This window comes from Rhinopithecus roxellana, chromosome 9, assembly GCF_007565055.1.
Source record: "Rhinopithecus roxellana isolate Shanxi Qingling chromosome 9, ASM756505v1, whole genome shotgun sequence".
NCBI classification, from domain to species: Eukaryota; Metazoa; Chordata; class Mammalia; order Primates; family Cercopithecidae; genus Rhinopithecus; species Rhinopithecus roxellana.
Genome location: NC_044557.1, coordinates 9,614,719 through 9,635,453, shown reverse-complemented (window position 1 = coordinate 9,635,453; position 20,735 = coordinate 9,614,719). Strand labels below are relative to the sequence as shown.

The following is a 20,735-nucleotide window of genomic DNA, read 5'->3' as shown; positions in this document are numbered from 1 at the left end:
GCAGGAGAATCGCTTGAACCTGGGAGGCATAGGTTGCAGTGAGCTGAGATTGCGCCATTGCACTCCAGCCTGGGCAACAGAACAAGACTCCATCTCAAAAAAATAAGTAAATAAAATAAAGTCCAGTATTTTCCAATAGCAAGACTCACTATTTGGTCTCTCACATTAAATTAAGTATACACATGGGACATGCTCACATATTTACTCAGAACCTGCCATTCCATCCATCACCAGAGGTCCAGGAAAAGATAAGAAAGACAACATGCTCTGTAGTGCTGCTGAATACTAGTTTTTACTGAAGACCAGGCTTCACTTAATTAAAACTGTACTTTAGAAATACCTTAGTAGTTGAAGGGAGAGCAGGTATGTGGTTAAACAAAAGGTAAAGCAAGCTTCAATGTCTAAATAAAATGACAAAATGTGATACATGTTTAACAACAAAAAAACTTTATTGAATTACAAATTTTAAAATGGATCACTTAAAAGTGAGATTATTTTATTCTGAAACTCATTATTTCAAAAATGTACTTTATTTTTGAAATAAAATAAAATCTTCAACTATGAACTGACAAAATAGAGGTTGAGTTGGTACCGGTGGGCCAATTCTTAACTAGGACATTTAAAAATGCTGCTTTCTGTATTACAACAAAATGATATGCAATAAGAAATTGGAAAAAGGGACCAAAGGAGAGTGCAAAGCACGTACTGAGGTCTTTCTATGTGTGCCTGACAGAATGCAGATTCAGCATAAAATGTAGACTTTGCAACAGTGGGCTTTAAAGTATGCTAGAGCAAGTGTACCCTAGGGAACCTATGTGAAAACAATTTTTGTCTTACTCCAAACGAAAAAATGGTACACACTTTAACAAAAAGTAAAACTTAATTGTAAGATCTGTACTGTAAAGCTACTTGCTATAGCCCATATATTCAGTTTGTTCAACAATCTCACTCATTGACAGAAAAAGTCAGCAAATAAGACGTGGGACAAAAATATTTTCTATCAATCTCCACATGAAAAGACCACAGCTTTAATGATTTATACAATCCTTAAGATTAATCCTTGGTCAGTATAGATTTCCGAATCAAAATCTAGTAATGAACTGTTTACAATAGCTATACTACACTAAGATGCTAAACATTTTCTTTCCAGTATGTCTTCCTAAGAGGGGAAAAAAATAGTGGGAAGTTTTCATCTTTGCCTATGAGGGGATTTATGAAAAGCCTTCTAAACTACAACAGTTTTCTTCTGCAAAACTAAACATTTTGACATTATAAAGTCAAACAGGTAAATTAATAGGAAAACCAAACTGATCTCAATAAAGTCTTGTTTCCAAAAATCTATTAAGAACAAGTAATAACATGTACAAGAAATTACAAGAAATGATGATCACGGTTAGTTACAGATGCAAAATAATATCTAATATTCCAAGCTTGTGAACATAATAATTAAAATCAAATTCATAAGCTACCTCAAAATTATGTACATTTTAGATAAGCTGGTCAAGTATTATTTGAATACACACCATATTTGGTAAACCTAAAATTATATTACCTTTTCTCCTCCTTTAATATTTGCAGCTACATGCCAATATGAAAAAAAAAGTATTTTCATTTATGTATTAATAACAGAGAATAACAGAATTTCTACTGTGTATGTTTCACAGTGTAAAAGAAAAAAGTTAACGTATATTTTCCGTTAAGAAAGAAAAAATATTGCCAAAAATTTAAGTGATATCAACTTACTTATAAAAACGGAAAAAATACGTTTTGAAACAGATACCATATAATTATTATATGGTCTCCCTACTGATCTGAAACTACAGAAGGCATTTAAAGGAAGGGATGTTAGGTCAAAAACAAAGTCTAACCCAAGTTGCTTTAAAAATCTGATTTACAGGAAAACTAGTTGCTTGGCCTAGTTTAAAGCTAATTACAAAATCCGTTTTCTTAATGGTCCAGATATTTTGCCAATTCTTCCAACTCAACAGAACTGTCAAAAAAGAAAAAATATTTTGTGAGACCTTTAAATACCAATAAGGTTCATTCCCCATTTAATACAGCATACACCTGACCCTGCTTTTAAAAAGGATGCATTTTTGAAAAAGATGCTGTATTTTTCACACATAATAATCACCTACCTTAAGTGCCTGACTTTCCCAACTTAGAACTACTAGGAACATATAACTAAAGAACTTGTATAAAACAATTTCAGCATTTTTATTAAATACCTCTTTATGTTTTTAAGGTAAAAAAAAAAATTCCAAACTTGAACTTCTAAAATATGCCACCCTAGGCATCAGCTTTCTATCCTAAATTGAACTTTCTTAAATTCAATTAAGTACTATGTCAAAACTTGTGTCACAAACTGCATGTATTCAAAACAAACTGCATTGCACACTTCATCACCATAATAAAAATGATCCATCAGCCAGGCACAGTGGCTCACACCTGTAATCCCAGCACTTTGGGAGGCCGAGGTGGGCAGATCATGAGGTCAGGAGATCAAGACCATCCTGGCCAACATGGTGAAACCCCGTCTCTACTAAAACACAAAAAATTAGCCGGGCATGGCGGCGCGCGCCTGTAGTCCCAGCTATTCGGGAGGCTGAGGCAGGGGAATCTCTTGAACCCGGGAGGCGGAGGTTGCAGTGAGCTGAGATCACGCCACTGCACTCTAGCCTGGAAACAGAACAAGACTCCGTCTCAAAAAAAAAAAAAAAAAAAAAAAAAAAAGATCCATCATGCAAAACAAATCCAAGAGAACAGGCCAAATTTGCTCAACAGGATTGAAAAAGGTGAATGTCCCTCTCCTAGACCAATGACAACTTCTGCAACCTGAGATGGGTAGGAAATACTGTTCCAAACCATGAAGATACTTTTTTTTTTTTTTTTTTTTTTTTTTTGAGATAGAGTCTGGCTCTGCCACCCAGGCTGGAGTGCAGTGGCTGGATCTCAGCTCACTGCAAGCCCCGCTTCCTGGGTTTACGCCATTCTCCTGCCTCAGCCTCCTGAGTAGCTGGGACTACAGGCGCCCACCACCTCGCCCGGCTAGTTTTTTGTATTTTTAGTAGAGACGGGGTTTCACCGTGTTAGCCAGGATGGTCTCGATCTCCTGACCTCGTGATCCGCCCGTCTCGGCCTCCCAAAGTGCTGGGACTACAGGCTTGAGCCACCGCGCCCAGCCGAAGATACTTTCAATAGCAGTAATATTTCCAGCTCAGAACTAAATCTTTGTACCTAATAAGGGTACTGGCCGGGCATGGTGGCTCACACCTGTAATCCCAGCACTTTAGGAGGCCAAGGCAGGCAGATCACCTGAAGTCAGGAGTTCAAGAGCAGCCTGGCCAACATGAGGAAACTCTGTCTCTACCAAAAATACAAAAATTAGCTCGGCGTGGTGGCACGTTCCTGTGATCCCAGCTACTTGGGAGGCTGAGGCAGGAGAATCGCTTGAACCTGGGAGGTGAAGGAATGAGTGAGCTGAGATAGCGCCACTGCACTCCAGCCTGGGCAACAGAGTGAGGCGCTGTCTCAAAAAAATTAATGAATAAATAAAATAGGTACTGGCCCCAACCCCTTAAAGTGGAGTTGAAGAAGCCAAATGGATATCCTCAATATGGTTTGGGACTCTGGCCCAAAGGGCTTCTAGTTCACTTCTGATTTTTAGAAAATGCTTTAAGCTAAGTGAATAATTCAAAATGAGCATTAAACTGAAAAATCTATGTAACTATAAATGAAAAAAAAAAACAAACTTGTACAAACTTCAGAAAAACTAATAAAAATAGCCAGCATTTTTAGAACACCAACAAACATCAAACATATTATCTCTACTCTTGATCACAATCCGAAATGTGGGTAGTATTTACATTTAATACATAAGAACAATACAGTTCAGTAATGGGAAGTGGCAAGGGAGTTCAAAATCAGTTTGCATGATTCCAAAGACTAAATTCCTACTACATAAGCCTCCCAAACTCACACCCTTAACATCCCCATCTATAATAATTAAAATGTTTTTAGTACCGATGTGTATTTCTGCTCCCAAATTTAAATTTTATGCTTTTGTTTCACAAAATCACTCAAGAATGAATCATTTAAATAATATAAACTTGCCTGTGTGGGACTAATTTCAAGAGCACACAGGCAATATGAAGGCTTAGTGAAAAGTGTACAAAATGACAGCAGTGCTCATCTGTAATTTCTAAAATAAACACTGAAATCATTGGGTCTGATTTCAACAAGGGAAAAAAATTTTTCCAAAATCAAAATCTATTAAAATAAGTAATAAACACAGAGATTTTCTGAAGTACAAGAGTCAAAACTACTTAATGAATATAGTATAAATAGGATGGTGATATAATAATTGAGCAGTTAAGATTCACTCCCCATTTCCTGTACCAAAACAAATAAAGGTGGTAAGGTCAAGTTAATACTCTTTTATTTCTAGTAGGGTAACAAGATAGTATATTCCATTACAAGTAGTCAGGGACTACAAGAGTACTGGATAGTGTGAGCATATCTGTATATATTTAGATATCTAGGCAGACCTATGAAAAGACCAGAAGAAATCATTCTATTGTAAGTGAGTATAATATAAATCCAAGAGGGTCCATACCTTCCATCGATTTCCACATTCATTACAGACAACAAATGTTGTCATTGGTTCATCAGCACTACGGGTTTGTACCTGCAGCAAAATTAAATTACATGTACCTTTTGCAGTACTATAAAAAAAACCCAACCCAAATAATGTTATACATAAATATATATAATATTTAATAAATATAATGGTACCACAATAAAATGAATAGAAGTCTGAAACAAGTTTAAATAAGCTAAATAATGTCAACAAAGCACACATTTCCAAACTTCATTTTCCTAAGTCCTTCTTTGTCTTTCCTGTTTAATATATGCTAGATAAGTGGGAAAATCCTCTAAAGTCACACCTTATTTTTTTAATAAATAGCTAATAAATATTTAAAATTCATCAGTAAGTTATTTGATCTCAAAAACAATTTCATCAGTAAGCAGCACAGAAATGAATAAATTTAAACATATGTCAATATTCTCTTACAAATTAACAAGATGCAAAAATTAAGAATATCTCAGTCTGACAAATACAACTGCAACAACCTTTCTAAAAGTTAGGCAGCATTCTCTATAACCTAGAAACTTGATATCTAATCTATTTCTAAGATGGCAATTAAAAACACAAAAATACAAAGGATGTTTAAAGAGTATAATTTTACAACAGCACAACACTAAAAACAAATATCCAACAGGGAAGTAATGACATAAAGTAAGAGTATATCCATCTGATGAAATATTACACAGCCAGTAAGATGCTTACAAAGGTTTTTTTTTTTTTTTTTTTTTTAAAACAAGAGGGAGAGAACTCCAGATGTGTTTGGTTTCTTCAAGCATTTGTTTAGCAAGATTAAAAGTTAAAAATGGCACCAAACAAGAAATAATCAGTGACCAGCAGTTTGAGCACATAGCAAAGGACCTGAGATTTTAGGAAATGCCAGAAAAGAATCACAAAGTCAAAATTGGCCAGGCGTGATGGCTCACGCCTATAATTCCAGCACTTTGGGAGGCTGAGGCAGGTGGATCACTTGAGGTCAGGAGTTCCAGACCAGCCTGGCCAACATGTTGAAACCCCGTCTCCACTAAAAATACAAAAATTAGCCGGGTGTGGTGGTGGGCACCTGATTACACAGCTACTCGGGAGGCTGAGGCAGGAGAATAACTTGAACCCGTGAGGCAGAGGCTGTAGTGAGCCGAGGTCACACCACTGCACTCCAGCCTAGCAACAGAGCGAGATTCCATTTCAAAAAAAAAAAGTTCAAGTTGAACTATGCTATGGATAAGAGGATACCACATTAACCACAGCACTACAGACGACTTGAAACATTTTTATGACCTTTCAGATTCTGATTCCAATCTTTATGATGAAGACAGCAAGCAATGAATCAAAAGAAAATATAGAAGAAAAAACCGCAGACTAGAAAAGCAATAGATTCAAAAAAATCTAGTTGAGAAAAAGAAAGAAACCAAGAAAGCTAATCAAAAGGATTCTGAAAATAAAACTGATATAGATAATTCTGAAATAATTTAAAAAATGAAAACCATGTAAATCTAAGATAGCTTCCAACATAAGTCCAAAGAAGGACAGCAAAAAATTTACACAAAAAAGTACAAAAGAGGAAAAAAACATTATTCAACATACTATCGACTCTTCTTTCAAAGAAAAATGGAGGACATTAGACTCAGGCACCTCTGCTGTGAACTCTCCCAAGATCAAGTGTTCTAAGACAAGAAGATAAATGCAACCAGTGGTTCATCAGTGCCACAACAAGCGGCAGTGATGGTTATGAAAACTCAACAGACAGTAAAATGCTTGACAAAGATGCTTTGAAGGAAGATTTAGAAAGTGTTAGTAAAACAGGAAGTGATGAGGAATCTAAAAATGAAATTACAACTGTTGGGAGAGCTTCAGGTGATGATGATAATGGAAGTGGTGATGATGAAGATGAAGAGGAGGATGATGAGAATCGTGAGGATGATGATGAAAGTGACAGCAGCCCTAATCTTGCAAGGGGTAAAGGAAATACAAAAACTAGTTCTGCAAATGAAGATGATACGGCAGATGTGTTTCCAGAAGAATCTAGTTTTGGGCATGCTTGGAGAGAATCAGATAAACCTGCTCCTCATGCTGATGACATTACACATCAATTAGCAGTTTGCAACATGGACTTGGATAGATTAAAGGCAAAAGATTTGCTGGCTCTGTTCAATTGATTTAAACCCAAAGGAGGTGTTATATTTCCTGTAAAAATACATTCTTCAGAGTTTGGAAAGGAGAGGGTGAAGGAAGAGCAAGTTTGAGGACCAGTAGAGCTATTAAGTGTTTCTGAAGATGCCCCAGAAAAGGTCTGGACCTCTAGAGAAAAAATGAGAGATTATTAATTCTCAAATGACTGAAGTACTATTATGCAGTGGTAGACTGTGATTCTCCTGAAACAGCCAGTAAAATTTATGAGGATTGTGGTGGACTGGAATTCGAAAGTAGTTATTCTTTCACAGATCTAAGGTTTATACCAGATGATACTACTTTTGATGATAAGCCCAAGGACACAGACTCAGAGGTGTATTTAACAGCATATAAAGCAAAATATATCACATCTGCTGCAATGGGAACATCAATGGTGGAAATCACTTGGGATGAGACTGATCATGAAAGAATTACAACATTCAATAGGAAGTTTAAAAAGGAAGAGCTTTTGGACATGGATTTTCAAGACTACTTAGCTTCCTCTAGCAAAAATGAAGAGGAGATAGAAGAGGAGCTACAAGGTGATGACCAAGTCAATGCAGAAGAAGATGGGAAAATAAAGAAAAGTCAGAAGGATGATGAAAAACAAATCACTAAATATAGGCAACTCCTGCAGGTTATTCAAGAAAAAAGAAAAGACAAAGAAAATGATATGGAAATGGAAATGAAGTGGGTTCCAGGTCTTAAAGAAAGTGCAAAGAGATGGTCAAGAACAAATTGGAAAGAAAGGATAAACTGATGCCTTAGGAACAATTTTTAGAGAAGAAGAAAGAGAAAAAAAGACAGAAAGAAAAAGAAGACTCTTGTTGAAGAGGCAAGTGAAAATTAACTTCCCTCTGATGCTGATATGAATGAGTGGTACTTTGCTAATAAAGAAGTTTAAAAAAATAGGTATAAAGAAACAAGTGGATAAAATCTGCAAAAGACGGCACATCTCCAGAAGAAGAAACTAAAATAGAAAGACAAAAGGCTGAAATGGCTTTCTTCATTGGATGAGGAGGAGGAAAGTAAGAAACGCTTCAATTACAAGATTGTGGAGCACCAGAACCTCAGCAAAAAGAAGAAAAAGCAGCTCATGAAAAAAAAAGAAATTATTAGAGGATGACTTTGAGGTAAATGTTAGCAATGCATGGTTTCAGGCAATGTACACTTCCCACGTGTTCAATTTGCATCCCTCAGATCCTAATTTCAAGAAAACAAAAGCTATGGAAAAAGTCCTTGAGGAGAAAGCCCAGCAAAGAGAACGGAAAAAACAAGAACTCAGGCAATAAAGAAAAAAGAGGGCTGCGCACGGTGGCTCACGCCTATAATCCCAGCACTTTAGGAGGCCAAGGTGAGTAGATCACCTGAGGTCAGGAGTTTGAGACCAGCCTGGCCAACATGATGAAACCCCGTCTCTACTGAAAATACAAGAAAATTAGTCGGGCATGGTGGTGGGCACCTGTAATCTCAGCTACTCGGGACGCTGAGGCAGGAGAATCATTTGAATCAGGGAGGCAGAGGTTGCAGTGAAGTCCACTGATCCTGCCTTGTCAATGTTTATTAAATGTATAAAAACCAAAACAGAGCAGTTTCAAGCAAGAAAAAAAAAAGTCAAATAACTAGATGTTATTTCTTTTTGAATTGAAAACAACTCCTAAAATATACAGAAAGAGTAGGAGAAGCATTTATTGGAAACAAAGCTACCTTCAATAATATGAATAAAATCTTATTCTGAACATAGTAAAATTTTTCTTCATAAATAGTTGTTCTTAATTGTGGATGACTGACAAATTTGTATTGTATATTCCTACAGATCAGTCATAATTAAATCAAATTACCTGAACTGTAGGGTTTATAAAATGTTTACATTTTATGAAGTTCAATTCTAACTAGTGGAAAGTTACTCTAGCTTTTGCTTTTTTGGGGGGAGAGCGGGGGCGGGGAGGATGGAGTTTCATTCTTGTCACCCAGGCTGGAGGGCAATGGCATGATCTTGGCTCACTACATCTCCACTTCCTGGGTTCAAGCAATTCTCCTGCCTCAGCCTCCTAAGTAGCTGGGATTACAGGCATGTGCCAACACGCCTGCCTAATTTTTTGTATTTTTAGTAGAGACGGGGGTTTCACCATGTTGGCCAGGCTGGTCTCAAGCTCCTGACCTCAGGTGATCCGCCAGCCTCAGCCTCCCAAAGTGTTGGAATTCCAGACTTGAGCCACCGCGCCCAGCCTACTCCAGCGTTTTAAAAGGCTGTTTACAATTCTATGTGAAAATAGAGCAGTATCTACCCTTAATTAAGTTTGTTTAAAGGTTAGGGATAATTTGAAATATATATATATATATAATACATTAACTTCTCTGAGAGCAGGAGGCAGATTTAAATAGCTATTAAAATAATTTATTTTTCGCTGGCTGGGCGCAGTGGCTCACGCCTGTAATCCCAGCACTTTGGGAGGCCGAGGCAGGTGGATCACGAGTTCATGAGATCGAGACCATCCTGGGTAACACGGTGAAACCCTGTCTCTACAAAAAATGTAAAAAATTAGCCAGGTGTGGTGGCAGGCACCTATAGTCCCAGCTACTTGGGAGGCTGAGGCAGGAGAATGGTGTGAACCTGGGAGGCGGAGCTTGCAGTGAGCCAAGATCGCGCCACCACACTCCAACCTGGGTGACAGAGCAAGACTCTGTCTCAAAAAATAAAATAATAATAATAATTTATTTTTTTAGCCATAAAGGATGGAAGTCAAGAACTTTTTATCATATTAAGTATAGTTTATGAAATTAATTTGTAAATAAAAGAGCAAAATATTTTTATTAATTTTTGTATAGCATTGATTTATTTCATTTTATACATCTCAAATAAACTATTATCTGGAAAATTTTTTAAAAAGAGGAAAATGCAGCCGGCGCGGTGGCTTACGCCTGTAATCCCAGCTCTTTGGGAGGCCAAGGCGGGTGGATGACGAGCTCAGGAGATCGACACCATCCTGGCTAACATGGTGAAACCCTGTCTCTACAAAAAATGCAAAAAATTAGCCAGGTGTTATGGCAGGCGCCTGTAGTCCCAGCTACTTGGGAGGCTGAGGCAGGAGAATGGTGTGAACCCGGGAGGCGGGGCTTGCAGTGAGCCGAGATCTTGCCACCACACTCCAACCTGGGTGACAGAGCAAGACTCCATCTCAAAAAATAAAATAAAATAAAATAATAATAATAATTTTTTTTTAGCCATAAAGGATGGAAGTCAAGAACTTTTTATCATGTTAAGTATAGTTTATGAAATTAATTTGTAAATAAAAGAGCAAAATATTTTTATTAATTTTTGTATAGCATTGATTTATTTCACTTTGTACATCTCAAATAAACTATTATCTGAAAAAATTTTTAAAAGAGGAAAATGCAGCCGGGCACAGTGGCTCACGCCTGTAATCCCAGCACTTTCGGAGACTGAGGCAGGCGGACCACAAGGTCAGGAGATCAAGACCACGGTGAAACCCCGTCTCTACTAAAAATACAAAAAATTAGCCGGACGCGGAGGCGGGCGCCTGTAGTCCCAGCTACTCAGGAGGCTGAGGCAGGAGAATGGCGTGACCCCGGGAGGCGGGCTTGCAGTGAGCCGAGATCGCAGCCACTGCACTTCAGCCTGGGTGACAGAGCAAGACTCTGTCTCCAAAAAAAAATAAAAAATAAAAAATAAAAAAAAAATTAAAAAAAAAGGAAAATGCTTACATTATGGTAGCTAAGTTAAAAGAAGAGCATAAAATAGTTTTTACAGTATTTAATTCCAACTATACATAGAAAAAATGCAAAATGTGGTATGAACATACAGTGGAATATTATTCAGCCGTAAAAAGTAGGGAAAGTCTGACATATACCACAACACAGATAAATCTTGCAGATATTATGCTAAGTGAAATAGGCCAGTCACAATAAGACAAACATTCTATGATTCTACTTACATGAAGTACTTGGTATAGTCAAATTCTGAGAGACAGAGAACAGAATGGTGGTTGCTGGGCTGGGGGAGAGGGGAATAGGGAGTTACTGTTTAATGGGTAAAGAGTTTCACTTTTGCAAGAGGAAAAGCGTTCTGGAGACTGGATGTACAGCACTGTGAATGCTCTACTACTGAACAGTACACTTAACTGGTTAAGATGGGAAATTTTAGGTTTTATATGTATATATATTCTACCACAACTACTTTTGTTTAAACTTAAAAAGAGAACTCAGCAAGAAAAAAAGCTAATATGATTTTTTAAAAACTTAATCTATACAAGATTATAAATTTCTGAAGTTCTAAACTGAAGAGAATTACCAGAACCAAAGGTCTCAAAAACAGAAAGGTTATTTCTCTGAATGAAGATGACAAAGCATTATTAAAGTTAAATGTTATTCTTAAGTTTAAGTTGTGGCAAGAACCTAAATACTAACAATGCTGCATTTAGAATAAGGTTTATTGAAATTCCATATGAGATGATAAAATCCCAGTTTATCACTTCAAAGATGAAAGGTTCATGACACCAGTAAACTATTAACATGCCTTCCAACTCAAAGGCCCAAAGGAAGACAAAGCAGCACTATCCTCAGAACAGCTGCGTTCTGCTCACTTAAGGTCTTCAGATGAAAATGGTTTGAAAACTCCTGCTATACTTTACATATACTTAATTCTGATATCCAGGGCCCCAAAAGTGGACATGAGGAATCTTTTGCTCTCTGGGAAAAATTTTAATCTCCTCTTGGGTACACAGTAATCAAGAGTTACACTTAGTTCTTTTACATCTGTTATTTCCATGAGAACTTTGAGAGTTCTCTATCTGAAGAGAACACTTTGTGATTTTAAGAAAATCATACTGGCTTCAACTTTAGGCTGGGTTCTTTCTGCTAAAAGAAACAAAGTTGGTATTTACGTTTTTTGTCTTAGCTATTTATAACTTGATTACGTAAGTATATCACTTCTACTTTTTACATTTTAAAGAAGCTTTAACTTTTAAATAACTTTCTATTTATACTTAATACTTTCTAATACGTGGCATTTTTAGGGTACAATTTTTATTGCTAAGATATTTCTACCTGACTAAAAAAAATAGAGCAATTCAAACTCAGAATTTTCTGAGACCACGTTTATCAGTGCTGATGCATTTTAGTAACAATCAGTAGTAAAACTGCTACAAAATGAAACATGGAAATACACAACTGTGACTTAATGAGACTTCAAACAGGTAAAGGACTTCGGACTGGTTAAATGAAGTATATCTGAAAATGGAGACTACATGTCTATACATAGTAGAAAAGAGGCAGAAGCTCATATAACATTCTACCATATGTGTTTAGAAAAAGGAAAACAGGCCGGGCGCGGTGGCTCAAGCCTCTAATCCCAGCACTTTGGGAGGCTGAGGCGGGCGGACCACAAGGTCAGGAGATCGAGACCATCCTGGCTAACATGGTGAAACCCCGTCTCTACTAAAAATACAAAAAAATTAGCCGGGCGTTGTGGTGGGCGCCTGTATTCCCAGCTACTTGGGAGGCTGAGACAGGAGAATGGCGCGAACCCAGGAGGTGGAGTTTGCAGTGAGCAGAGATGGCCCCACTGCACTCCAGCCTGGGCAATAGAGGGAGACTTCGTCTCAAAAAAAAAAAAGAAAAAGGAAAACAAAAATATTTGCATGTATACGCATAAAATACCTAGAAAGTTTCACAACGAACTAGTAACCTTGCTTTACTTCCAAGGAGGGAGAACAAGGTGGCCACAAGTTTCACAACAAACTAGTAACCTTGCTTTACTTCCAGGGAGGGAGAACAAGGTGGCCACAGGCAAAAGTGGGAAGGGAATCTTCTACTCATAACCTTTTGTACCTTTTGCATTTTTAACCACAAAAATAACTACCGACAAAATTTGTTTTAAGGCCCATTTAGAGTTTAGTGATGTTATTTTTAAAGTGCTTAATGTTCTATCAGTGAAAAAAATCAATTCCCCAAATCTATTGTCTGAAACAGTAGATTTTCTAAATATTATCTCCCTTAAGAAGACAATCTTGAGCTTACAGCAGATGATATAGCACAAAAACCTATTTGGCAAATGAAATTAAGACAGTGATAAAAACAATTTTCTCATATGCACATGCAACCAAAATAACTATAGCATAGTTTTCAGCTGTTGAAGAATAAAAAGGCTAGTCATATCAGACATAAATGTAAGTTATCAATATTACAAAAAAGGAACAAATTATCCAGAAGCCAGTTAAGTCTAAAGTACCCATAAGCCATGTGGAGGAGAGTGAAGAACTTTCCTTATATAGTCCTGCGAAATAAAAAGGATTATGGCCAATTTACCTAGTAACTAATATAACTGCTTATGAACTTTTAAAAAAGAACATGGTCATTTTATTAATTCTTATAATTTATAAATTTTATTTGACACAGCTTTCACAGTAGCTATTTCCATGACAGTACAGATATATCAAGTTGGTTTTAGTTAACTAGAATCAGTATTAAGAAAGCATTCTGGCCAGGCACAGAGGCTCAAGCCTGTATTCCCAGTACTTTGGAAGGCCAAGGTGAGAGGATCACTTGAGTCTGGAAATTTGGGATCAGCCTGGCCCACACAGCAAGACCCCATCTCCAAAATAATAATAATAATGTTTTTAAAAGAAATCACTCTTATACTTAAGAAAGAAATCTTATCTCCTCTTGAACTAGTCCCCAGTTACCCTTTCCATGGTTTTGCTTTCCACGGTTTCAGTTATCCGTGGTCTGAAAATATTAAATGAAAAATTCCAGAAATAAATAACTCATCAGTTTTAAACTGCATGTTGTTCTGAGTAGCATGAAGAGAGCCTGTACCATCCTACTCTGTCTCACTTGGACTTTTGTCCAGTGTATGTCACTATAATGCTACCTACCCATTAGCCATCCACATCATCAGGGCTCGATGAGGCAGGACCACCTGAAGCAGATGAGCCTTCTTCCGATGGATCATCAGAAGGTGAATAGCAGCCTAACACTTAAGTCACAATGCCTACATCATTCACTTTGCCTCATCTCATCAAATGAACAGGGGTGAGTACAGTGCAAGACACTGTGAGAGACAGAAAGACTACACTCATACTACTTTCATAACAGTATCTTGTTATAATTATTCAATTTGATTAACAGTTATTATCGTTAATCTCTTCCTAGGCTTAATTTATAAATAAAACCTATCAGTACATATGTATAGGAAAAAACATGGTATACATAGGGTTAGGTACTATCTGTGGTTTCAGGCATCCACCTGGGGTCTTAGAACATATCCCTCCATGGATAAGTGAGGGACTACCATACTGGCAATTATCTTGGCTATTTATTTTAAAACAGGAGCTGCAAGCATTTTTATATAAAAATAAGAATCTATAAACAATCACAAACCTGTGTGTAAGTGCAATTCTTCTTTTTACATTTGCCACATGTGAACAAATCAGTCTGGGTCCCACCAGTCTTGGCCATCTGATGCTCTCTGATGGCTTCTTTGGTCAAGTTTTTCCGCATCTCTTTCAGCTCATCACTAGCCATTTCCTATTAGGTAGGGGGCAATACCACTCAGTTATAGACACCTTCTATATATATCCTGAATGATATTTTGATCAATTAGCCTAATCATAATAATAAACCACCTATCAACCTTTAAAGTTTTAAAAGCATTAAATTAACATTTTTCCTTCCAGGGCTTGTAAAAGTTAAATTCCTTTTAAAAATTTCTTCAAATACTTAAAAGTTTACATGTGAAAATCGGACTTAAGTACTGTTTAAAGGCTACTGAAACCACCTTTGCAAAGATTATGATAGAGAAATCGAACATGACTGACTCCATCTGGCTTCTAGTGTCACAGGCTGGCTGTCTTCCCTCTTTCCTGGGCACAGGCCAAGCTAACCATGGGAGGAATTTATAGTTTAACTTTGATGCAAAGATGGTAACAGTCCTTCCCTTAAACCAATGCCTCCTCGTTCAGAGCCTACAGGTAATATTATTATTGTAGAACCTGAGATTGGTTTTTTGAGATGTTTTTCAGACTGAGCCCTCCAGAACTCAGGCCCCTCACCCAGAGGTACAGAAGGACCAGTTCCCACATCCCAGTGATTACATCCCCAACCAATCAGCAGCACTCATTCCCTAGTCATTCCCTAGTCTCCATCAAACTATCCTTATAAAACCCTAACCTCCCAGTCTTCAGGGAGACTAATTTGAGTAATTACTTCGTCTCCTGCATGGCCAGTCTTGTGTTAATAAAACTCTTTCTTAACCGCAATAGCGCAGTCTCAGTGACATGGTTTTGTGTGTGCAGTGGGCAGGAAGAAGCTGTTGTGATTATACTATGAATAATGTAAACCTACAACGAGTACCTCTAGTAACCAGATTATAGTCTCTAATACCATTGCCTATACCCCATACCCAAAAGAAGTCAGGGATCTCTGGAGCAATGTCTGATTCCAGTTTTGAGGCAAGAAATGTACAGAATATGCCAGGGTCATCTTCTTGTGTCAGTTTTTACTAGCTACAGTCATACTTTGCTTTATCTTGCTCTGCGCTATTGTCCTTCATTTTATTGCACTTTGCAGTTACTGCATTTTTTACAAATTGAAGGTCTGCAGCAATGCTGTGTTGAGCAAGTCTATTGGCACTATTTTTCCAAAAGCATGTGCTCACTCCATGTCTCTGTGTAACATTTTGGTAATCCTCACAATATTCCAAGCATTTTCACTATTATTATATTTGTTAGGTGATCTGTGATCAGTAATTTCTCATGTTACTATCATTGTTTTGGGGGCACCACTAACTTTGACCACATAGACAGTAAACTTGACAAATGTTGTATGTGTTCTGACTGCTCCACTCTTTCCCCGTCTCTCTTCCTCTCCTTGGGCCTCCCTACTCCCTGAGACACAACATTATTGAAATTAGGCCAATTAATAACCCTACAATGGCCTCTAAGTATTCAAGGACAAGTAAGAGTCAACATGTCTCTCGCTTTAAATCAAAACCTAGAAATAAGACTACGTTTAGTGAGGAAGGCATGTGGAAAGCTGGAATAAGCCAAAAGCTAGGCCTCTTACACCAGTTAGCCAAGTTGTGAATGCAAAGGAAAATTTCTTGGAGGAAATTAAAAATGCTACTCCAGTGAACACATGGATAATGATCAAAATAGCCTTATTGCTGATATGAAAACATTTTAGTGGCCTAGACAGAAGACCAAACCAGCCACAACATTCCCTTAAGCCAAAGCCTAATCCAGAACAAGGCCTTAACTCTTTAATGCTGAGAGAGAGGAGGAAGCTGCAGAAGAAAAGTCAAGAGGCTACCAGAAGCTGGTTCATGAGGTTTAAGGCAAGAAGCCATCTCCATAACACAGTACAAAATGCAAAGTGAAGCAGCAAGTGCTGATGGAGAAGCTGTGGCAAGTTATCCAAAAGATCTAGCTAAGATCATTGATGAAGGTAGCTATTCTAAACAACAGATCGTCAATGTTGATGAATATTGGAAGAGGGTGACATCTAGGACTTTCACAGCTAAAGAGAAGTCAATGCCTGGCTTCAATGCCTCAAAGGACTTTGAATGACTCTCTTGTTAGTGGCTAAGGCATCTGGTGACTTCAAGCTGAAGCCAATGCTCATTTACCATTTTAAAAATCTTAGGGCCCTTAAGAATTATGCTACATCTACTCTGTGTTCTATAAATGAAACTACAAAGCCTGGATTACAGCACATGTATTTACAGCATGATTTACTGAATATTCTAACCCCCCTATTGAGACTTACTGCTCAGAAAAAAGATTTCTTTCAAAATATTCCTACTCATTGACAATGCACGTAGTCATCAATATACATAGTCATCCAACAGATCTGATGGAGACATCCAAGGAGATTAATGTTATTTTCATGCCTGCTAACAACAACATTCATTCTGCAGTTCATGGATCAGGAGTAATTCTGACTTACTTTTTTTTTTTTGAGACAGGGTTTCACTCTGTCACCCACGCTGGAATGTAGTGGCGCAAACTCAGCTTACTGAAACCTCCACCTCTCAGCCTCAAGTGATCCTCCCAACTCAGCCTCCTGAAGTACCTGGGATTACAGGAATGCGCCACACCATGCCCAGCTAATTTTTCTGATTTTTTTTTTTTTTTTTTTGGTAGAGATGGGAATTTGCTCTGTTACCCAGGCTGGTCTCCACCTCCTGGGCTCAAGTGATCTGCCCATCTCGGCTTCCCAAACTGCTCAGATTACAGGTGCGAGCCACCATGCCCAACTGACTTTCAAGTTTTATTATTTCAGAAATACTTTTTGTAAGGCTGCAGCTCCTACAAAAAGTAATTCCTCAGATAGATCTGAATAAAGTAAATTGAAAATCTTTTGGAAAGGATTAACCATCCTAGATGCCATTAGGAACATTAGTGATTCATTGAGAAGAGGTCAATATATTAACATTTAGAGGAGTTTGAAAAAAGTTGACTCCAATCATCATGGATGACTTTGAGGGGTTTGACTTCACTGAAGAAAGTAAACGCAGAGGGGCCAGGTGCGGTGGCTCATGCTTGTAATCCCAGAACTTTAGAAGGCCGAGGTGGGTGGATGACCTGAGGTCAGGAGTTTGAGACCAGCCTGGCCAACATGGTGAAACCCTGTCTCTACTAAAAATACAAAAATTAGCTCGGCATGGTGGCGGGCGCCTGTAATCCCAGTTACTCAGGAGACTAAGGAAGGAGAATCGCTTGAACCCAGGAGGCAGAGGTTGCAGTGAGCAGAGATCACACCACTGCACTCCAGCCTGGGTGACAACAGCAAAACTCCATCCCCCACCACCAAAAAAAAAAAAAAAGTAACCACAGATGTAGTGGAGAAAGCATGAGAAGGAAAATTAGAAGTGGAGCTTCAAGATGTGACTGAGTTGCTTCAATCTCATAATAAAAGCTGAACAGATGAGATGCTTCTTGTGGATGAGCAAAAAGTGATTTCTTGAGATGGAACCTATTCCTGGTGAAGATGCTGTGAACATTGTTGAAATGACAGCAAAGGATTTAGAATAGTACATCAACTTAGTTGATAAGGCGGCAGCAGCATGTGACAGCACTGACTCCAATTTTGAAAGAACATCTACTATGCATAAATGTTATTAAACAGCATCACAAGCTACCAAGAAATATTTTATGAATATTTGCTCCATCAATGCAGCAAACCTCACTGTTGTCTTATTTTACAAAATTACCACAGTCACCTCAACCTTCAATAACCACTACCCTAATCAGTCAGCAGCCGTCAACATCCAGGCAATTCCCTTTTCCAGCAAAATAGTACAACTTGCTGAAGACTCAGATGATCATGAGCAATTTCTAGCCAGGTGTACATTGTTTAGCAAGGTATAAGGTATACACTGTTTTCTCAGGTGTAATGCTACTGCATATTTAATAGATTATAGTATAAGCATAACTTTTATATGTACTAGAAAGTCAAACAATTGGTGTGACTCTTGTGTCACTTTATTGCAATATTCATTTTATTGCAGCATTCCAATCCAAACTTGCAACATATCTGAGGTATGTTTGTGTACAGAAGAAAAATTCACTCTCTTGAATGTTTACTAAAACAGTGAAATTGTAGATACAATATAGCTAATATCTATGAACAACCATGTCTATAAATAGCAAGCTACAAATTTCATTTTTTCTATAATTCCCTATTAAAATTTAAGAAATAATCAATAGGATGGGCACGGTGGCTCAAGCCTGCAATCCTAGCACTCTGGGAGGCTGAAGCAGGAGAATTGCTTGAACTTGGGAGGCGGAGGTTGCAGTAGCTGTTGCACCCCAGCCCGGGCAACAAGGGCAAAATTCCATCTCAAATTAAAAAAAAAGAAATAATCAATATGATGTAACCAATTTTACAGTGTTTAACCATGAAAAAAGGTTAGCACTTACAAAGTTTACTTGCAATTAGAGATTCAACTCTCTGGTTCTACATGAATTCATAAAAAGTAAAACAATTGGCAGCCAGCCATGGTGGCTCACGCCTGTAATCCTAGCACTTTGGGAGGCTGAGGCGGGCAGATCACCTGGAGGTTGGGAGTTCGGGACCAGCCTGACCAACATGAAGAACCCCGTCTCTACGAAAAATTAAAAAATTAGCTGGGCGTGGTGGTGCATGCCTGTAATCCCATCCACTCGGGAGGCTGAGGCAGGAGAATCGCTTGAACCCAGGAGGCAGGGGCTGCGGCGAGCCAAGATCGTGCCATTGCACTCCAGCCTGGGCAAGAAGAGCGAAACTCAGTCTCAAAGAAACAAAAAGTAAAACACATTTGTTTTTAGACAATAATTTAATGTAATCACATTAAAAGCATGGAAACAGCTGGAGAAGGAGCAAAGTACTGACAAAAGATATAATCACCTTAAGTATTTGTCTAGTATATATCAGAATAACAGAAATGTATTACATATGCAATATTTATATAGTAGTCTATGATGATAATAGGCTTTACACTTCACAACAGAGAATCACATCATAGAAACCTCAGATTCATGCATACTCACCTCTGCTGTCATTCTAGCAAATAAGTCAGGAGGAATATTCCCACAGAGGACATTTTTCCTTAAATTTGGATTTTTTGCATCTTTAAGATTTGATATCCTACTTCGTACTCTATTTTTGTATTTCATGTCTGTGTTCCTTATTTCTTGATATATAGGTACCAGGACGTTAAGGAAAAAAGGTAAAATTATAAAAACAAAATCATTTTTTTTTCCTATTCTACCAAAATAAGAATTCCTGAGGCCAGGCACGGTGGCTCATGCCTCTAATCCCAGCACTTTGGGAGGCCAAGGCTGGTGGATCACGAGGTCAGGAGATCAAGACCATCCTGGCTAACATGAAACCCCGTCTCTACTAAAAATACAAAAAAATTAGCTGGGCATAGTGGCAGGTGCCTGCAGTCCCAGCTACTCGGGAGGCTGAGGCAGGACAATCACTTGACTGGGAGGCAGAGGCTGCAGTAAGCTGAGATCAAGTCACTACATGCCAGCCTGGGCGACAGAGCAACACTCCATCTTAAAAAAAAAAAAAAACCCTGAAATTTCTAAGTAATTCATAACAACTGTTTCCAGTTTAGAATATGTTTTTTTTTTTTTTTTCTTGAGACGGAGTCTCGCTCTGTCCCCCTGGCTGGAGTGCAGTGGTGCGATCTCGGCTCACTGCAAGCTCCGCCTCCCAGAATCATGCCATTCTCCTGCCTCAGCCTCCTGAGTAGCTGGGACTACAGGCGCCCGCCACCGCACCCAGCTAATTTTTTTGTATTTTTAGTAGAGACGGGGTTTCACCGTGTTAGCCAGGATGGTCTCGATCTCCTGACCTTGTGATTCGCCCTCCTTGGCCTCCCAAAGTGCTGGGATTACAAGCGTGAGCCACCACGCCCGGCCTAGAATATGTTAAAAACAAGGTACTATATCTAATTCCTTGAACGGTAATTGGCAAATAATAGTGATATTACTTTTACACTGTAAACTAGTTGTTTGCTTGTTTGTTTTGAAGGCGGGTAGAAAGTCTCACTCTGTCACCCAGGCTGGACCTCAGCTCACTGCAACCTCCATCTCCCGGGTTCAAGCAATTCTCCTACCTCAGCCTCCCGAGTAGCTGTGATTACAGGCGCCTGCCACCACACCCGGCTCATTTTTGTATTTTTAGTAGAGACAGGGTTTCACCATGTTGGCCAGGCTGGTCTCAAACTCCTGATCTCAGGTGATCCAACCATCTTGGCCTCTCAAAGTGCTGGGATTATTGGCGTGAGCCACCGCGCCTAGCCTAGTCATCTTTTATTTCCTAAATGTTTAGTGCCAACAGTATGCAAGTCAACAGGGTTTCAAAAAGTAACTCAAGTACTCAACATGAGAAAGCATATGTTTGAAAA

The 20,735-nt window shown here is 38.3% G+C and overlaps 1 protein-coding gene and 1 pseudogene across 2 annotated transcripts in view; one reads left to right on the top strand and one right to left on the bottom strand.

The window, feature by feature from the left end:
* Positions 1–427: 427 nt before the first annotated feature.
* Positions 428–20,735, bottom strand: part of TCEA1 (transcription elongation factor A1) — a 58,845-nt gene continuing 38,537 nt past the window's right edge. Inside the window, exons 7-11 of one of the 2 annotated variants that reach the window (XM_030937675.1) lie at positions 19,366–19,520; positions 14,216–14,362; positions 10,771–10,829; positions 4,616–4,687; positions 428–1,990 (exon numbers count right to left, since the gene is read on the bottom strand). In XM_030937675.1, coding sequence (XP_030793535.1) covers positions 4,657–4,687; positions 10,771–10,829; positions 14,216–14,362; positions 19,366–19,520 — 392 coding nt within the window. In that variant the 3' untranslated portion in view covers positions 428–1,990; positions 4,616–4,656. The remainder of the gene's footprint in view (positions 1,991–4,615; positions 4,688–10,770; positions 10,830–14,215; positions 14,363–19,365; positions 19,521–20,735) is intronic. The other variant, XM_010388003.2, reaches the window with a different exon arrangement.
* On the top strand, positions 5,207–8,194 carry LOC115899639 (annotated as a pseudogene).